Genomic DNA, 12326 nt, shown 5'->3' on the forward strand with positions numbered 1-12326 from the left:
AACATTTAAGAGTGACAGTGAGTTCAGAGAGCTACATTAAAAAAATGAAAACGAATTAACCCTTTATGAAAACAAACAGGAAAAACCTCTCAAGTGCCCTGTGAGAATGGCATGAGAGGAAAATGGACAGTAAAAGGAGGGAGAATATGGGGGCAAGGATGAGGCTGAGGCTGTGTCCATCGCTGAGCCAGGGCACGACAGTTATATAATTGTGTACTTCTCTCCATGTGACGTAAACCTGAGGTTTCAGGACTGTAGAGAAAGCAAACAGCTGTGACGTACTTGAGTATGTGGCTGTCTTCTGTCTGAACCATTCGTTAATATAGTCATCCTTAGCTATAACAATTCTGGCAATGTGCCTTGAGCATAGAATAAGGAGTTCTCCTCAGTGGGAGCCAGTATTCTTAGGAAGTGGTCAGGCTTCTTCAGTGACTGAGTGATTTCTTTTTTGCATTTAAGATAGTGTCGGCCCTGGCTGGTTGGCTCAGTGGTAGAGCGTCGGCCTGGTGTGCAGGAGTCCGGGTTAGATTCCCGGCCAGGGCACACAGGAGAGGTGCCCATCTGCTTCTCCACCCCTCCCCCTCTCCTTCCTCTCTGTCTCTCTCTTCCCCTCCCGCAGCCAAGGCTCCATTGGAGCAAAGTTGGCCCAGGCGCTGGGGATGGCTCTAGGGCCTCTGTCTCAGGCTCTAGAATGGCTCTGGCAGAGCATCGCCCCCTGGTGGGCATGCCGGGTGGATCCCGGTCGGTGCATGTGGGAGTCTGTCTGACTGCCTCCTCATTTCCAACTTCAAAAAAATACAAAAAAAAAGATAGTGTTATTTACATCAAGAACAAAACCAAGGAGGTGAATTCTGGTGTCTGCAAAGTAGCAATCTCTTTTCTGTTACATGCTCATGCTTTTAATCTTGCCAGGAAAATTGATGGTAACATCAATTTCTCTAGATTCCATAGATTTATGCAGAATGCATTCCACAAAAGAAATCTCTTTAGGAATTTACTGTGACTTAAAATGGAATTATGGGATACTCTCATGCTTCCCTGAGATTCTTGTTCCTTGGTTGAGTTAGGAGCAAAATGCTTCCTCACTCTTCATTCTTGGAGTAGAGGCAAACAGCAGTTCCAGATAAGTGTGTGGGGTGTGGATTGAAAGATAGAAAATTTTACTTATGGTTATTGGAAGTGGTTTTGAGCAAGTGTTAAAGGCATCATTTATTTATCCATTTATTTCACATGTTTATTGAATGCTTACTAAGTGCCAGGCACTGTTCTAGGAGGTGGGAAGAAAGATAGCCTTCCATGGAACAGACAGTCTAAGGTCAGACTTCCCTTGCAGGTGGTCATAACAGGGCCCAGAACAGGTCTGGCTTGTCCTCTATCAGTTGTTATTTTTCAATTATTATTTTTTTACTCCCTGTCTCCAGGAGACAGTGCTAGCTTCCTTTTGTTTATAACTGTCAGGCATGAGTAATCCCTTTACTGTGAGTACTGCAGAATCACATATCACATTCCAGTCTAATTTATACTGCTTCCAGGGGCCCAGCCAGCAGCTCTTACTAACTGTCTTCTAGAAGTTATGCTAGTCAGAACAGTGAGACCAACTGCACAAGTTAAGTAACTGAGGAACGGAGAAGAGAGAGCTTGATACTTGTTTTCTACCCATTTTTGTTTAGTACAAAATCCATTTAGGAGTGGGCAACTTCTTTCTGGTGCCAATATATCAGGCAGTACCTACCATTAGAAAATCTTGAATCCATTTAAAAAAATGAATTTGCACTTCTGAGCAAATAAAGTAGCTGTGTTTTAGAAAAGATATTTGTTCTGCAAATGGACCTGGCAGCTTTGGCCAATGGTTCTATTGCACACACAAGATGGTCCTTTGAGGAAAACCTGGAAATTTTAGAATTTTAAGAAAATTCATCAAATATAAACAAGCAAACAAAAATTCTTTCTGAAAATTTTCTTTTCCTTTCTTTTAAGTGAGAGGCAGGGAGGCAGAGATAGACTCCTGCATGCACCCCAACCGGGATCCACCCAGCAAGCCCCCTACTGGGTGATGTTCTACCCATCTGGAGCTGCTACTTCATTGGCTTGGCAACCAAGCTATTTAGTGCACCAGGTGAGGCCATGGAGCCATCCTCAGCACTCAGAGCCAACTTTTCTCCAATCATTTGAGCCATGACTGCAGGAGAAGGAGGGGGAAAGGGAAGGGGAGAGAGAGACAGAGAACAGAGAGACAGAGAGAGAGAAGGTGTAGGGATGGAGAAGCAGATGGTCACTTTTCCTGTGTGTCCTGACCAGGAATCGAACCCAGGACTTCCACATGCCAAGTCGACACTCTACTGCTGAGCTAACCGACCAGGGCAAAAATTTTTCTAAAGAACACTTACTTTGGATTTGAATATTTAGACTTTATTTCTAGAATACTTTTATAATAAGTTTGATTAACATATCTTTTAAAATTTATATATTTAAGACAACTATGCAATTTTAAAATAAATCTTTTTGCGAATATTTTTACTTATAATTCTCTAACATATTATACCTTTTCATTTCTTGGGATTTTCTTCTAGTCTTTTTCTAATTATTATATGAAATTATAATGTTGGCATTTAGGTAGTTGTATGTTTTACTCTAAACCTTAGAAGTTCTTACCTGCCTTTTGAATATGCCTCATGAAGTAATTCATACTCTAGCAGTGGGACTCAGGGAAGTGAAAGATGGTTTGTTTTGAACAGTATGGTGAATGTCAGACTAATCTTTCAATCAGAGAATATTCCATGCAATTTGAGGAACAGATGAATCAGCAAATATCTTTTTGGCCATGGGTTGGATGGAAAATAAGTGGATTTATGCGGTGGTTGCTCAAATATAAATTATGAGATCCTAAAAGCACTTTTAACTTTAGGGAAAGAAGATATATTGTATATCTTTTAGATTTCAAATAAAGTAAAATTTCAATATATTAAGGACACAGCCTTGGGCAGAATTGTGTTGAGTTCTTTTATAACTGTAACATGTGCTAGAGTTCAGTGGAGGTTTGATTTTTGAGTTGGTAGACCCCTGAAGACGTCGGGAGTTGGTGTGCCTATGAATCTCCAGGTCAACCATAAGGTCTGGAATACCAGGCACAGTAGACAATTTCAGAGATAGAGAGGAGCAGCATATGCAGCATGTGGAAATACATATATGATCCAAAGAGCTTCAGGATCCTCAGGAAAGAAGTGAAGCACAAAGCAGAAACTGTCGGTTAGGAAAAGAATCTTAAAATCTTCTTGAAATTCACTTTAGGAACTTGGGTGCATTAGTTGTGATTGGGTTCAATCATATGTAAAAGACAATCAGAAAGCAGGGGCTTGTTTAAATAAGACACAGGTTAATTTTCTTTTTTCTTCACATTAAAGAAGTCTGGAGCTAGGCAATTTAGGGCTTGCATGGCAGGTAGGCGGCCATCAGGTTTCCAGGCTCCCTATTTCTCTTGGTTTTATCACCCTTAACTCTGGCTTCCACACTGAGGTTTGCCTTACAGCTGCAAGACAATGTATGTGTGACCACCGCTGCTCTAGATGTCATATCTCTGCTCCAGGCAAGAAGGGCAAGGCCAATGGGCATACTTGGTAAAATCAAATCCACTTTGAAGAGCTTTCCTGGAAGCCCCATATACTTAATTGGCCACCCAATCTATCTGTAGAGCAGGGGTCGGGAACCTGTGGCTCGTGAGCCAAATGTGGCTCTTTTGATGGCTGCATCTGGCTTGCAGACAAATGTTTAATAAAAAAAAAAAAAAATTAAAAATATAAAACATGGCCCTGGCCAGTTGGCTCAGTGGTGGAGCGTCGGCCTGGCGTGTGGGAGTCCCGGGTTCGATTCCCGGCCAGGGCACACAGGAGAAGCGCCCATCTGCTTTTCCACCCCTCCCCCTCTCCTTCCTCTCTGTCTCTCTCTTCCCCTCGCGCAGCCAGGGCTCCACTGGAGCAAGGTTTGCCCGGGCGCAGGGGATGGCTCTGTGTGGCCTCTGCCTCAGGCGCTAGAATGGCTCTGATTGCCGCAGAGCATCGCCCCCTGGTGGGCATGCCAGGTGGATCCCGGTCTGGCGCATGCGGAAGTCTGTCTGACTGCCTCCCTGTTTACAACTTCAGAAAAATACAAAAACAAAACAAAACAACATTCTCATGTATTACAATCCATTCATTTCCTACTGCTCATGTTCATGGTTGTGGGTGGCTGGAGCCAATCACAGCTGTCCTCCGGGACAAAACCAAATTTTTATTGGATAATGCCTAATGTACACGGGTCATTGCATGGCTCTCATGGAATTACATTTTTAAATATGTGGCATTCATGGCTGTCTCAGCCAAAAAGTTTCCCGACCCCTGCTGTAGAGGATATTGCCTTCCCAAATAATGCAGAGGCTAAATACTGAAGAGGCAAACCTTGGTCTCTGTTATACCAAACGATCATGAAAATAAAGGTATTTCCAAAACTTAGGTGGATGAGACTTTGAGATACCTAAAGACTCTTAGAGTAGGACAGTAATAATGTGTGGCAAACCTGGCTTTTAGTTGCTTGAATGATTCAACAATATTGAGGACTTAGAATGTGCTAGACATCAGAATTATAATCGTGAACATGATAGACAATTTCTTCCTTCAAAGAGTTTACTGGCTATTGGGGAGAAATGTGTTTTAAATCAATAAACTATAAATGGGTTGAATATTAAGAAAAGGAGAGGCAGAGAGTGCTTGGGATTATGTAATAGGAAAGACCCTGTAAGGCAGTGGTCCCCAACCTTTTTTGGGCCAGGGACCGGTTTAATGTCAGAAAATATTTTCACGGACTGGCCTTTAGGGTGGGACGGATAAATGTATCACGTGACCAAGACAAGTGTCAAGAGTGAGTCTTAGATGGATGTAACAGAGGGAATCTGGTCATTTTTTAAAAATAAAACATCGTTCAAACTTAAATATAAATAAAACGGAAATAATGTAAGTTATTTATTCTTTCTTTGTGGACCGGTATCAAATGACCCACGGACTAGTACCAGTCTGCGGCCCGGGGGTTGGGGACCACTGCTGTAAGGGTAATATGACATACACATCAAAATTTAAAGGATGCTTGGGAGTTAGCCAAGTTAAAAATGTGGGGACAGAGGTGTGAGAGGAGTGCACAAGGGGATGAATGTTCCAGACATACTCTCAGTCTGATCATTTCTATAGTACGTAGTTCTTTCTTCCATTATTTGTCTCATTTCTTTAGCAGAGAATCAGTGAGTTTCCAAGCAACAGAGAAAGGCAGGATTAAATAGTATTCTTTTTGTCTGAAATGGCTTCAGGGACTGCCATCCTTTTTACTTACTTGTTTTTTCACTCTCTCTAGATGAGTGCCTGCCTGCCTGGGCTGCACCAGGGAGTGTTGGTAACTGAGGAAGGAGGTGGACAGATGATTGGGGCATACCAAAGTCCATTTGCCCCATTATAGATCTGGATTTTGGTCTCAGTGTGGGACTTTTGGGGAGGCAAGGATTGGTTGACCCTGAAGTGCTGATATGACCCCGTTGCCCTTCCAGGAAGTGGACGTTGTGGTAGCACCGTGCCAAGGCCTCCGGCCCACAGTGGATGTTCTGGGTGACTTAGTGAATGATTTCTTGCCTGTTATAACCTATGCACTCCACAAAGATGAACTCTCCAAGAGGGATGAGCAAGAGCTTCAGGAAATTCGAAAGTATTTCTCTTCTCCTATCTTCTTTTTCAAAGTACCAAAGCTGGGCTCAGAGATAATTGACTCCTCCACCAAAAAAATGGAGAATGAAAGGTCACCACTGCATCGCCAGCTAATTGACCTGGGCTATCTGAGCATCAGTCACTGTAACTGTGGGGTCCTTGGCCAGGATGCCAAAGCCCAGAGCATGTTGGTGGAACAAAGTGATAAGCTGAGACACTTGAGCACATTTGCTCACCAGATGCTACAGGCTCGCCTGGTGGATGCAGCCAAGGCCCTGAACCTAGTGCACTGCTGCTGCCTTGACATCTTTATTAACCAGGCCTTTGACATGCAGCGGGACCTGCAGATTACTCCCAAACGCCTGGAATATACACGAAAAATGGAGAATGAGTTGTATGAATCACTGATGAATATTGCCAACCGGAAGCAGGAGGAAATGAAGGACATGATTGTTGAGACACTTAACACCATGAAGGAGGAACTTCTGGATGATGCTGCCAACATGGAGTTTAAAGGTAGGTCCCAGAGAGCTTGGTGGGGTGCCAGGACTACAGGACCTCTACCCTTTCCAGCTGCTGTCATCAGCAGGAGCCCACCATAAGTCATTTAGCCAAGGTGGCCTCTTGTTCTCAGAGACCTTCCTGGAAAATACCACTGTCATTCTTTCCCAGGACTTTAGCCCAACTTTTGGGAAATTTATACTAATAGTGCTTTTTTTTTTCTTTTTTGGAGCAAGAGATGATGAGAAGCATCAGCTTTTAGTTGCATAACTTTAGTTGTTTATTGATTCCTTCTCATACGTGCCTTGACTGGGGGGCTCAATTCAGTGACCTTGGACTCAACCCAGTGACCTTTGGGCTCAAGCCAGCGACCCCACGCTCAAGCTGGTGATCCTGCACTCAAGCCAGATGAGCCTACAGTTAAACCAGCAACCTCAGGGTCTCGAACCTGGGACCTCAGTTGTCTCAAGCTGACACTCTATCCACTGTGCCACTACCGGTCAGCCATCCTAATAGTGCTTTTTAATCTACAGTTTATAATTTCGATTTCCTTGATCTTATTTGAGCTGGAGAAGAGCTGCTTGAAGAATGTAACTAATTCATGCTTTAACTTTGGCTCCTTTGGCATAGCCCATTCTTTATTGGTCCTTTTTGTGTATGAGTCATGGTCTCCATTCTCTTTTCAGGCTGTTCTTGAAACCCAACTTAGGAGGATTTCCCACAGTAGTGTTTTTAGCTTTTCTGGTGATTCCATTCTTACAAATGGCTATTAACAAAATTGGGCCAGAGTGGTTAGTCAGGTCATTTGGTGTCTGAAGTTTTAGATGCTTCTGACTTTGTATACTGACAGTTGTTTAAACCTCCCTGCATAAAATTAGCTCTCCCCCTTCTAAAGTGATGTTGTTTGCAAGTTATGCTTTAGGTTCTCAATCATAACCAAATCACCTGGCAGGCTTTTGGAAAATACAGATGTGCTTGAGCTGTGGTGGCGCAGTGGATAAAGCATCGACCTGGGACACTGAGGTCGCCGGTTCATAACCCCATGCTTGCTTGGTCAAGGCACATATGGGAGTTGATGCTTCCTGCTCCTCCCCTTCTCTCTCTCTTTCTCTCTCTCTATCTCTATCTCTATTTCTATCTCTATCTCTTCCCCCTACCTCTCTAAAATGAATAAATAAAATTAAAAAAAAGATACAGATACTCAAGACTACTAATTCATCAGAATTTCTGACATGGGACCTAGCCTCATTTCCCCCCATACCCCAAAAACAACTTCCCTGGGAGGATTCTACTTATCGCCATTTTCTAGATGAGGGAACTGAGGCATGAACAGGTTAAGTAATTTGCTCAAAGTCATACAACTCCTAAATAGTAGAGGCAGAATTTGAATCAATATGGTCTGATTCGTGAGCCCATACTTTCTTTGTTATGCTTTACTGCTTCATAATCTGTTCCCAGCTACTTAATGCCACCATCTTCCTGGTACCCAACTTCAAAACCTCAGCATGGTCTTTAACTGTTTAGTTAAAGTATATGTGTCATGATGCTAAGCGGGTGTGCATTATCAGGTGTCCCCAAACTACAGGCCCACGGGCCGCATGCGGCCCCGAGGCCATTTATCTGCCCCCCCCCCCCCCCCCCGCACTTCCAGAAGAGGTACCTCTTTCATTGGTGGTCAGTGGTGAGAGGAGCACTGTATGTGGCGGCCCTCCAATGGTCTGAGGGATGTGAACTGGCCCCCTGTGTAAAATGTTTGGGGATCCCTGCTTGGCAACTCCTGATGAGTATCCTTCCATGTTTTTTATCTACCTTTGCTTTTCTATTCCCTCTTCTTTAGTCTAACTATTGTTATCTGATTGATCTCACTGACATCTTTCCTTTCTCCAGTTCATCTTTATTGGCTCCCTATTTCTACAGATTAAGTTAGACTAAGACTCCTTCACCTAGTATTAAAGATTTTCCAAAGCCTAGGCCTTACCAACTTTTCCAATCTTACTTCCACTATGCACTGTCTGTAATTTCTGTTCCAGTTGCTCTCAGCCACTTGCTGTCTTCTATATTCTTCTTTGACTTTTTCTTTGCTCGTGCCTTGCTCTAAACCTGAAATGTCTTTTATTGTCTGTGAATGCTACCTACCTTTCAAGGCCTCTTCCAAGTAACATTTCTTATGAAGTTGTCTTTAATTTTATTAGCTAATAACCACTGTGGTCATCTGACCTCCCAAAGCATTTCATTTTTAATTGGAATTGCTGGCGTATTACTTTCTGTCTTTTATTAGTATTATTGACAGTTATATTCTTCTGTTTTCTAAAGTCCTAAAGGTGAAGAAGAATAGAATTTGGGTCTTATTATTATATCCCTTGCAGCAAATAATACAGAGTATGTCACAGTACATATTTGGAGAACAAATGAGTATGTGAATAATAGTGTATGGCTTTAAACTTATAGATAGAAAGGGAATACAGTTGGCTTTAGTTGAGTTCCTATAGTCGGGAGGAGCTGTAAGCAGTGCTCACTTGCAGTGGAAATCCTAGGAAGTCTTCTGAGTCATTGAAGACACTGGAGCAGCAGTGCCTGCGTCAGAGTGCATGTAGGGCAGCGAGGTTGGGTAGACAGTGAAACACCTGTTTGTCTTTTCTGTGCCAGGAATACGATATTTAGTGTCTGGCTCACAGGGGTTAGTCCACAGATGTGGAAGTAACTGGGAACAAGTAGATCAAATGTCTGTCTCTGTTAAGTACATTATGTATTTTGTGAATCTATGTACCTGGTTGGCTGTATATTAGACACAACTTTCATGTCTGTTTCATATCTTGTTCCTAAGTCCTTTCTGGGTAGTCTTTCATTTTTTTATGATTTTATTTATAGATTATAGAGAGAAGAGAGAGAGAAAAAAGGGAGAGTGGAGAGGAAGGAAGCATCAACTCAGTAGTTGCTTCTCTTATGTGCCTTGGCTGGGCAAGCCCAAGGTTTTGAACTGGCAATCTCAGCATTCCAGGTCAAAGCTTTAACCACTGTGCCACTGCAGGTCAGACATTTTTGTGGGTAATCTTGAGGCAACAGCAAATAGGTTTAGAAGCGATCTACCACGTGTTCTGTGGAGCCAGATTTCTATGACTGGTTTTCGTTTTTTTTTAAATAAAGGAAATGCATTCATACTTAGTATCATGACATATATATTTTATAAAAGATAATATGTATATACATGGTACTTAAAGATATGGAGATACTGTCCCTGGTCATCCAATTTTCCTCATTATCTTCTGCCCCTTGCTTTTTCATTTAATTCATATCTTAGGGATCTTTCCATAAATGTACATACAAATTTGTCTTCTAATGCATGCACTTTAATTTGTTACTACTCCCCTAATAATTTCTAGAAGCAGAGTAGTAGTTAGGTCAAAGGGCTGATTAATGAATATTAATTTAGTATTCTGATAATTGGGTTTTATTTTTTGTTGGTGATGGTTGGTTAGTTTAGAATTTTGGTAGATATTGCCAGATTTTCTCCAAAGGGGTGATGCTGACTTTCCACCAGTAGACCAAGAAGGCCTTTTTCGGAGTGGAGTTTTTATAGGCAATGTATCTTCTCTTGGTTTTTTTTTTGTTGTTGTTGTTTTTTGCATTTTTCTGAAGCTGGAAACAGGGAGAGACAGTCAGACAGACTCCCGCATGCACCCGACCGGGACCCACCCGGCACGCCCACCATGGGGCGATGCTCTGCCCATCCTGGGCGTCGCCATGTTGCGACCAGAGCCACTCTAGGGCCTGGGGCAGAGGCTACAGAGCCATCCCCAGCGCCCGGGCCATCTTTGCTCCAATGGAGCCTTGGCTGCGGGAGGGGAAGAGAGAGACAGAGAGGAAAGCGCGGCAGAGGGGTGGAGAAGCAAATGGGCGCTTCTCCTGTGTGCCCTGGCTGGGAATCGAACCCGGGTCCTCTGCACGCTAGGCCGACGCTCTACCGCTGAGCCAACCGGCCAGGGCCCAATGTATCTTCTCTTACCTTAGTCTGTCCTCTGGTTTGCAAAACAGTTTCTAATCCTGAGCAGTAGTGGCATGGTGGAGACAATTGATGTTCTAGTTTTACTTTTTATTTATCTAGTAATTGATTAGAGTTGAATTCAGGACCCTGGGATTGTTCTCAATATGCCAGGGAGTGTGAAATATTACAAAGATCAGAGGCTTTTGGAATTCATGAGTTTTGGATTCAGATGCTGGCTGTAGTACTTCCTAACTGTACCATCCTTCTCCCAGTGCCCTTTGTCCTCTCTTTGAGGCTGTTTCTTGACCTATAAAATATAACCAGTAATACTCACCTGAGAAAGCAATTGTGAAGATTAAATTAGACTATAGTGCTTTCAAAGAGTCTGCACTCAGTAAATGTTCTTCCCTTCTTATAAATGTGACCAAAAAACTAACAAAGTCAACAGGTTTATCCTAGACCTAGTTGTTCCTTATCGGGATTTTTATCTTCCTTAAGTAGAGGATTACATGACCTCATATCATCCTGGGGGGCAGTTCAACAGCTGACCATTTGTTTTGCTGCTGTTGTCATGGTAGCTCCTTGGCTTTGGAGATGCCTTTATTCAGTGTGCCTGCCCCTTCCCCCCACAGCCAACTAGTTTATTTCCTTTTTTTTTTTTTTTTATGGTTTTGGGTCTTACATTTAAATCCTTAATGCATTTTGAGTTTATTCTTATATATGGAGTAAGAAGGTGGTCAGGTTTCATTTTATTGCGTGTGCCTGTCCAGTTTTCTCATCATTTATTTAATAGACTGTCTTTACCCCATTGTACATTCTTGACTCATTTTTCATAGCTTAATTGATCATATAGGTATGGGTCTACTTCTTGGCTCTCTGTTCTGTTCCTTTGTTCTATGTGTCTACTTTTATGCCAGTACCATGCCATCTTGATTACTATAGCCTTGTAGAATAGCATGATATCAGGTAGGATGATAACTTCAACTTTGTTCTTTTTTCCTCAAGATTGCTGTGCCTATTCAGGGCCTTTTGTAGTTCCATATAAATTTTAGAATAATTTGTTCCAGTTCTGTGAAAAATGCCATTGGTATTATGATAAGGATTTCACTAAATCTATATATTGCTTTGGGTCGTCTGGACATTTTAACAGTGTTAATTCTTCATATCCATGAGATTGATTTATGCTTCCATTTATCTGTATCTTCTTAAGATACAAATCTTCTGCATCTTTCTTCAGTGTCTTGTAATTTCCCAAATACAAGTTCTTTACCTTCTTGGTTAACTTTATTCTTAGGTTTTTTGGGGGGAGAAGGTTTGGTGCAGTTGTAATTTGGATTTATTTCTAAATGTGGTTTGTTATTAAACTGATAGTTTGTTATTGATGTATAAAAATGTAACTGTTTAAAGAATATTAATTTTGTATTCTGATAATTTACTGAATTCTTTTAGTAGTTCCAAGTTTCTTTCGTGTTAATTTTTGGAGTTCTCTCTATATAGTGTCATGTCATCTGCAAATAATGTTTCGTATCTAGAAGCATTTTATTTCTTCTTGTCTGATTGTTGTGACTAGGACTTTCAATACAATGTTGAAAAAAGTGGTGAAAGTGAACAATTTTGTCTTGTTCCTGATGTTCAGGATAACACTTTTAGCTTTTCCCTGTTGAGTATGATGTTAGCGTGGGTTTGTCAAATATGGCCTTTATTATGTTGAGGTATGCTTCCTTTATTCCCCTTTGCTGGAAGTTTTTATCATAAATGGAGGCAGGATTTTGTCAAATTCTTTTTCTGCATCTATTGATATGATCATATGATTCTTTTATTTTGTTAATGTGGTGCATCATGTTAGTTGATTTGTGGATATTGAACCAACCTTGCATCACAGAACTATATCCCACATGATCATGGTATATGATCTTTTGAATGTACTGCTGAATTCAGTTTGCTAGCATTTTGGTGAGGATATTTTACATCCAGGTTCATTGGAAATATTAGCCTATATATATATATTTTTGTAATATTGTCATCTGGTTTTAGAATCGGGGTAATGCTGATCTCCTAAAATGATCTTGGAGCCTTCCTTCCTCTTGAAATTTTTTTTTTTGTATTTTTCTGAAGTTGGAAACAGG

The 12326-nt window shown here is 41.6% G+C and overlaps 1 protein-coding gene across 3 annotated transcripts in view; it reads left to right on the forward strand.

Moving 5' to 3' along the window:
- DSTYK (dual serine/threonine and tyrosine protein kinase) overlaps positions 1-12326 on the forward strand; it is a 64817-nt gene that overhangs the window by 29636 nt on the left and 22855 nt on the right. For all 3 annotated transcript variants that reach the window (XM_066261576.1, XM_066261573.1, XM_066261574.1), the window contains exon 3: positions 5564-6233. In XM_066261576.1, coding sequence (XP_066117673.1) covers positions 5564-6233 — 670 coding nt within the window. The remainder of the gene's footprint in view (positions 1-5563; positions 6234-12326) is intronic.

This window comes from Saccopteryx bilineata, chromosome 2, assembly GCF_036850765.1.
Source record: "Saccopteryx bilineata isolate mSacBil1 chromosome 2, mSacBil1_pri_phased_curated, whole genome shotgun sequence".
NCBI lineage: Eukaryota > Metazoa > Chordata > Mammalia > Chiroptera > Emballonuridae > Saccopteryx > Saccopteryx bilineata.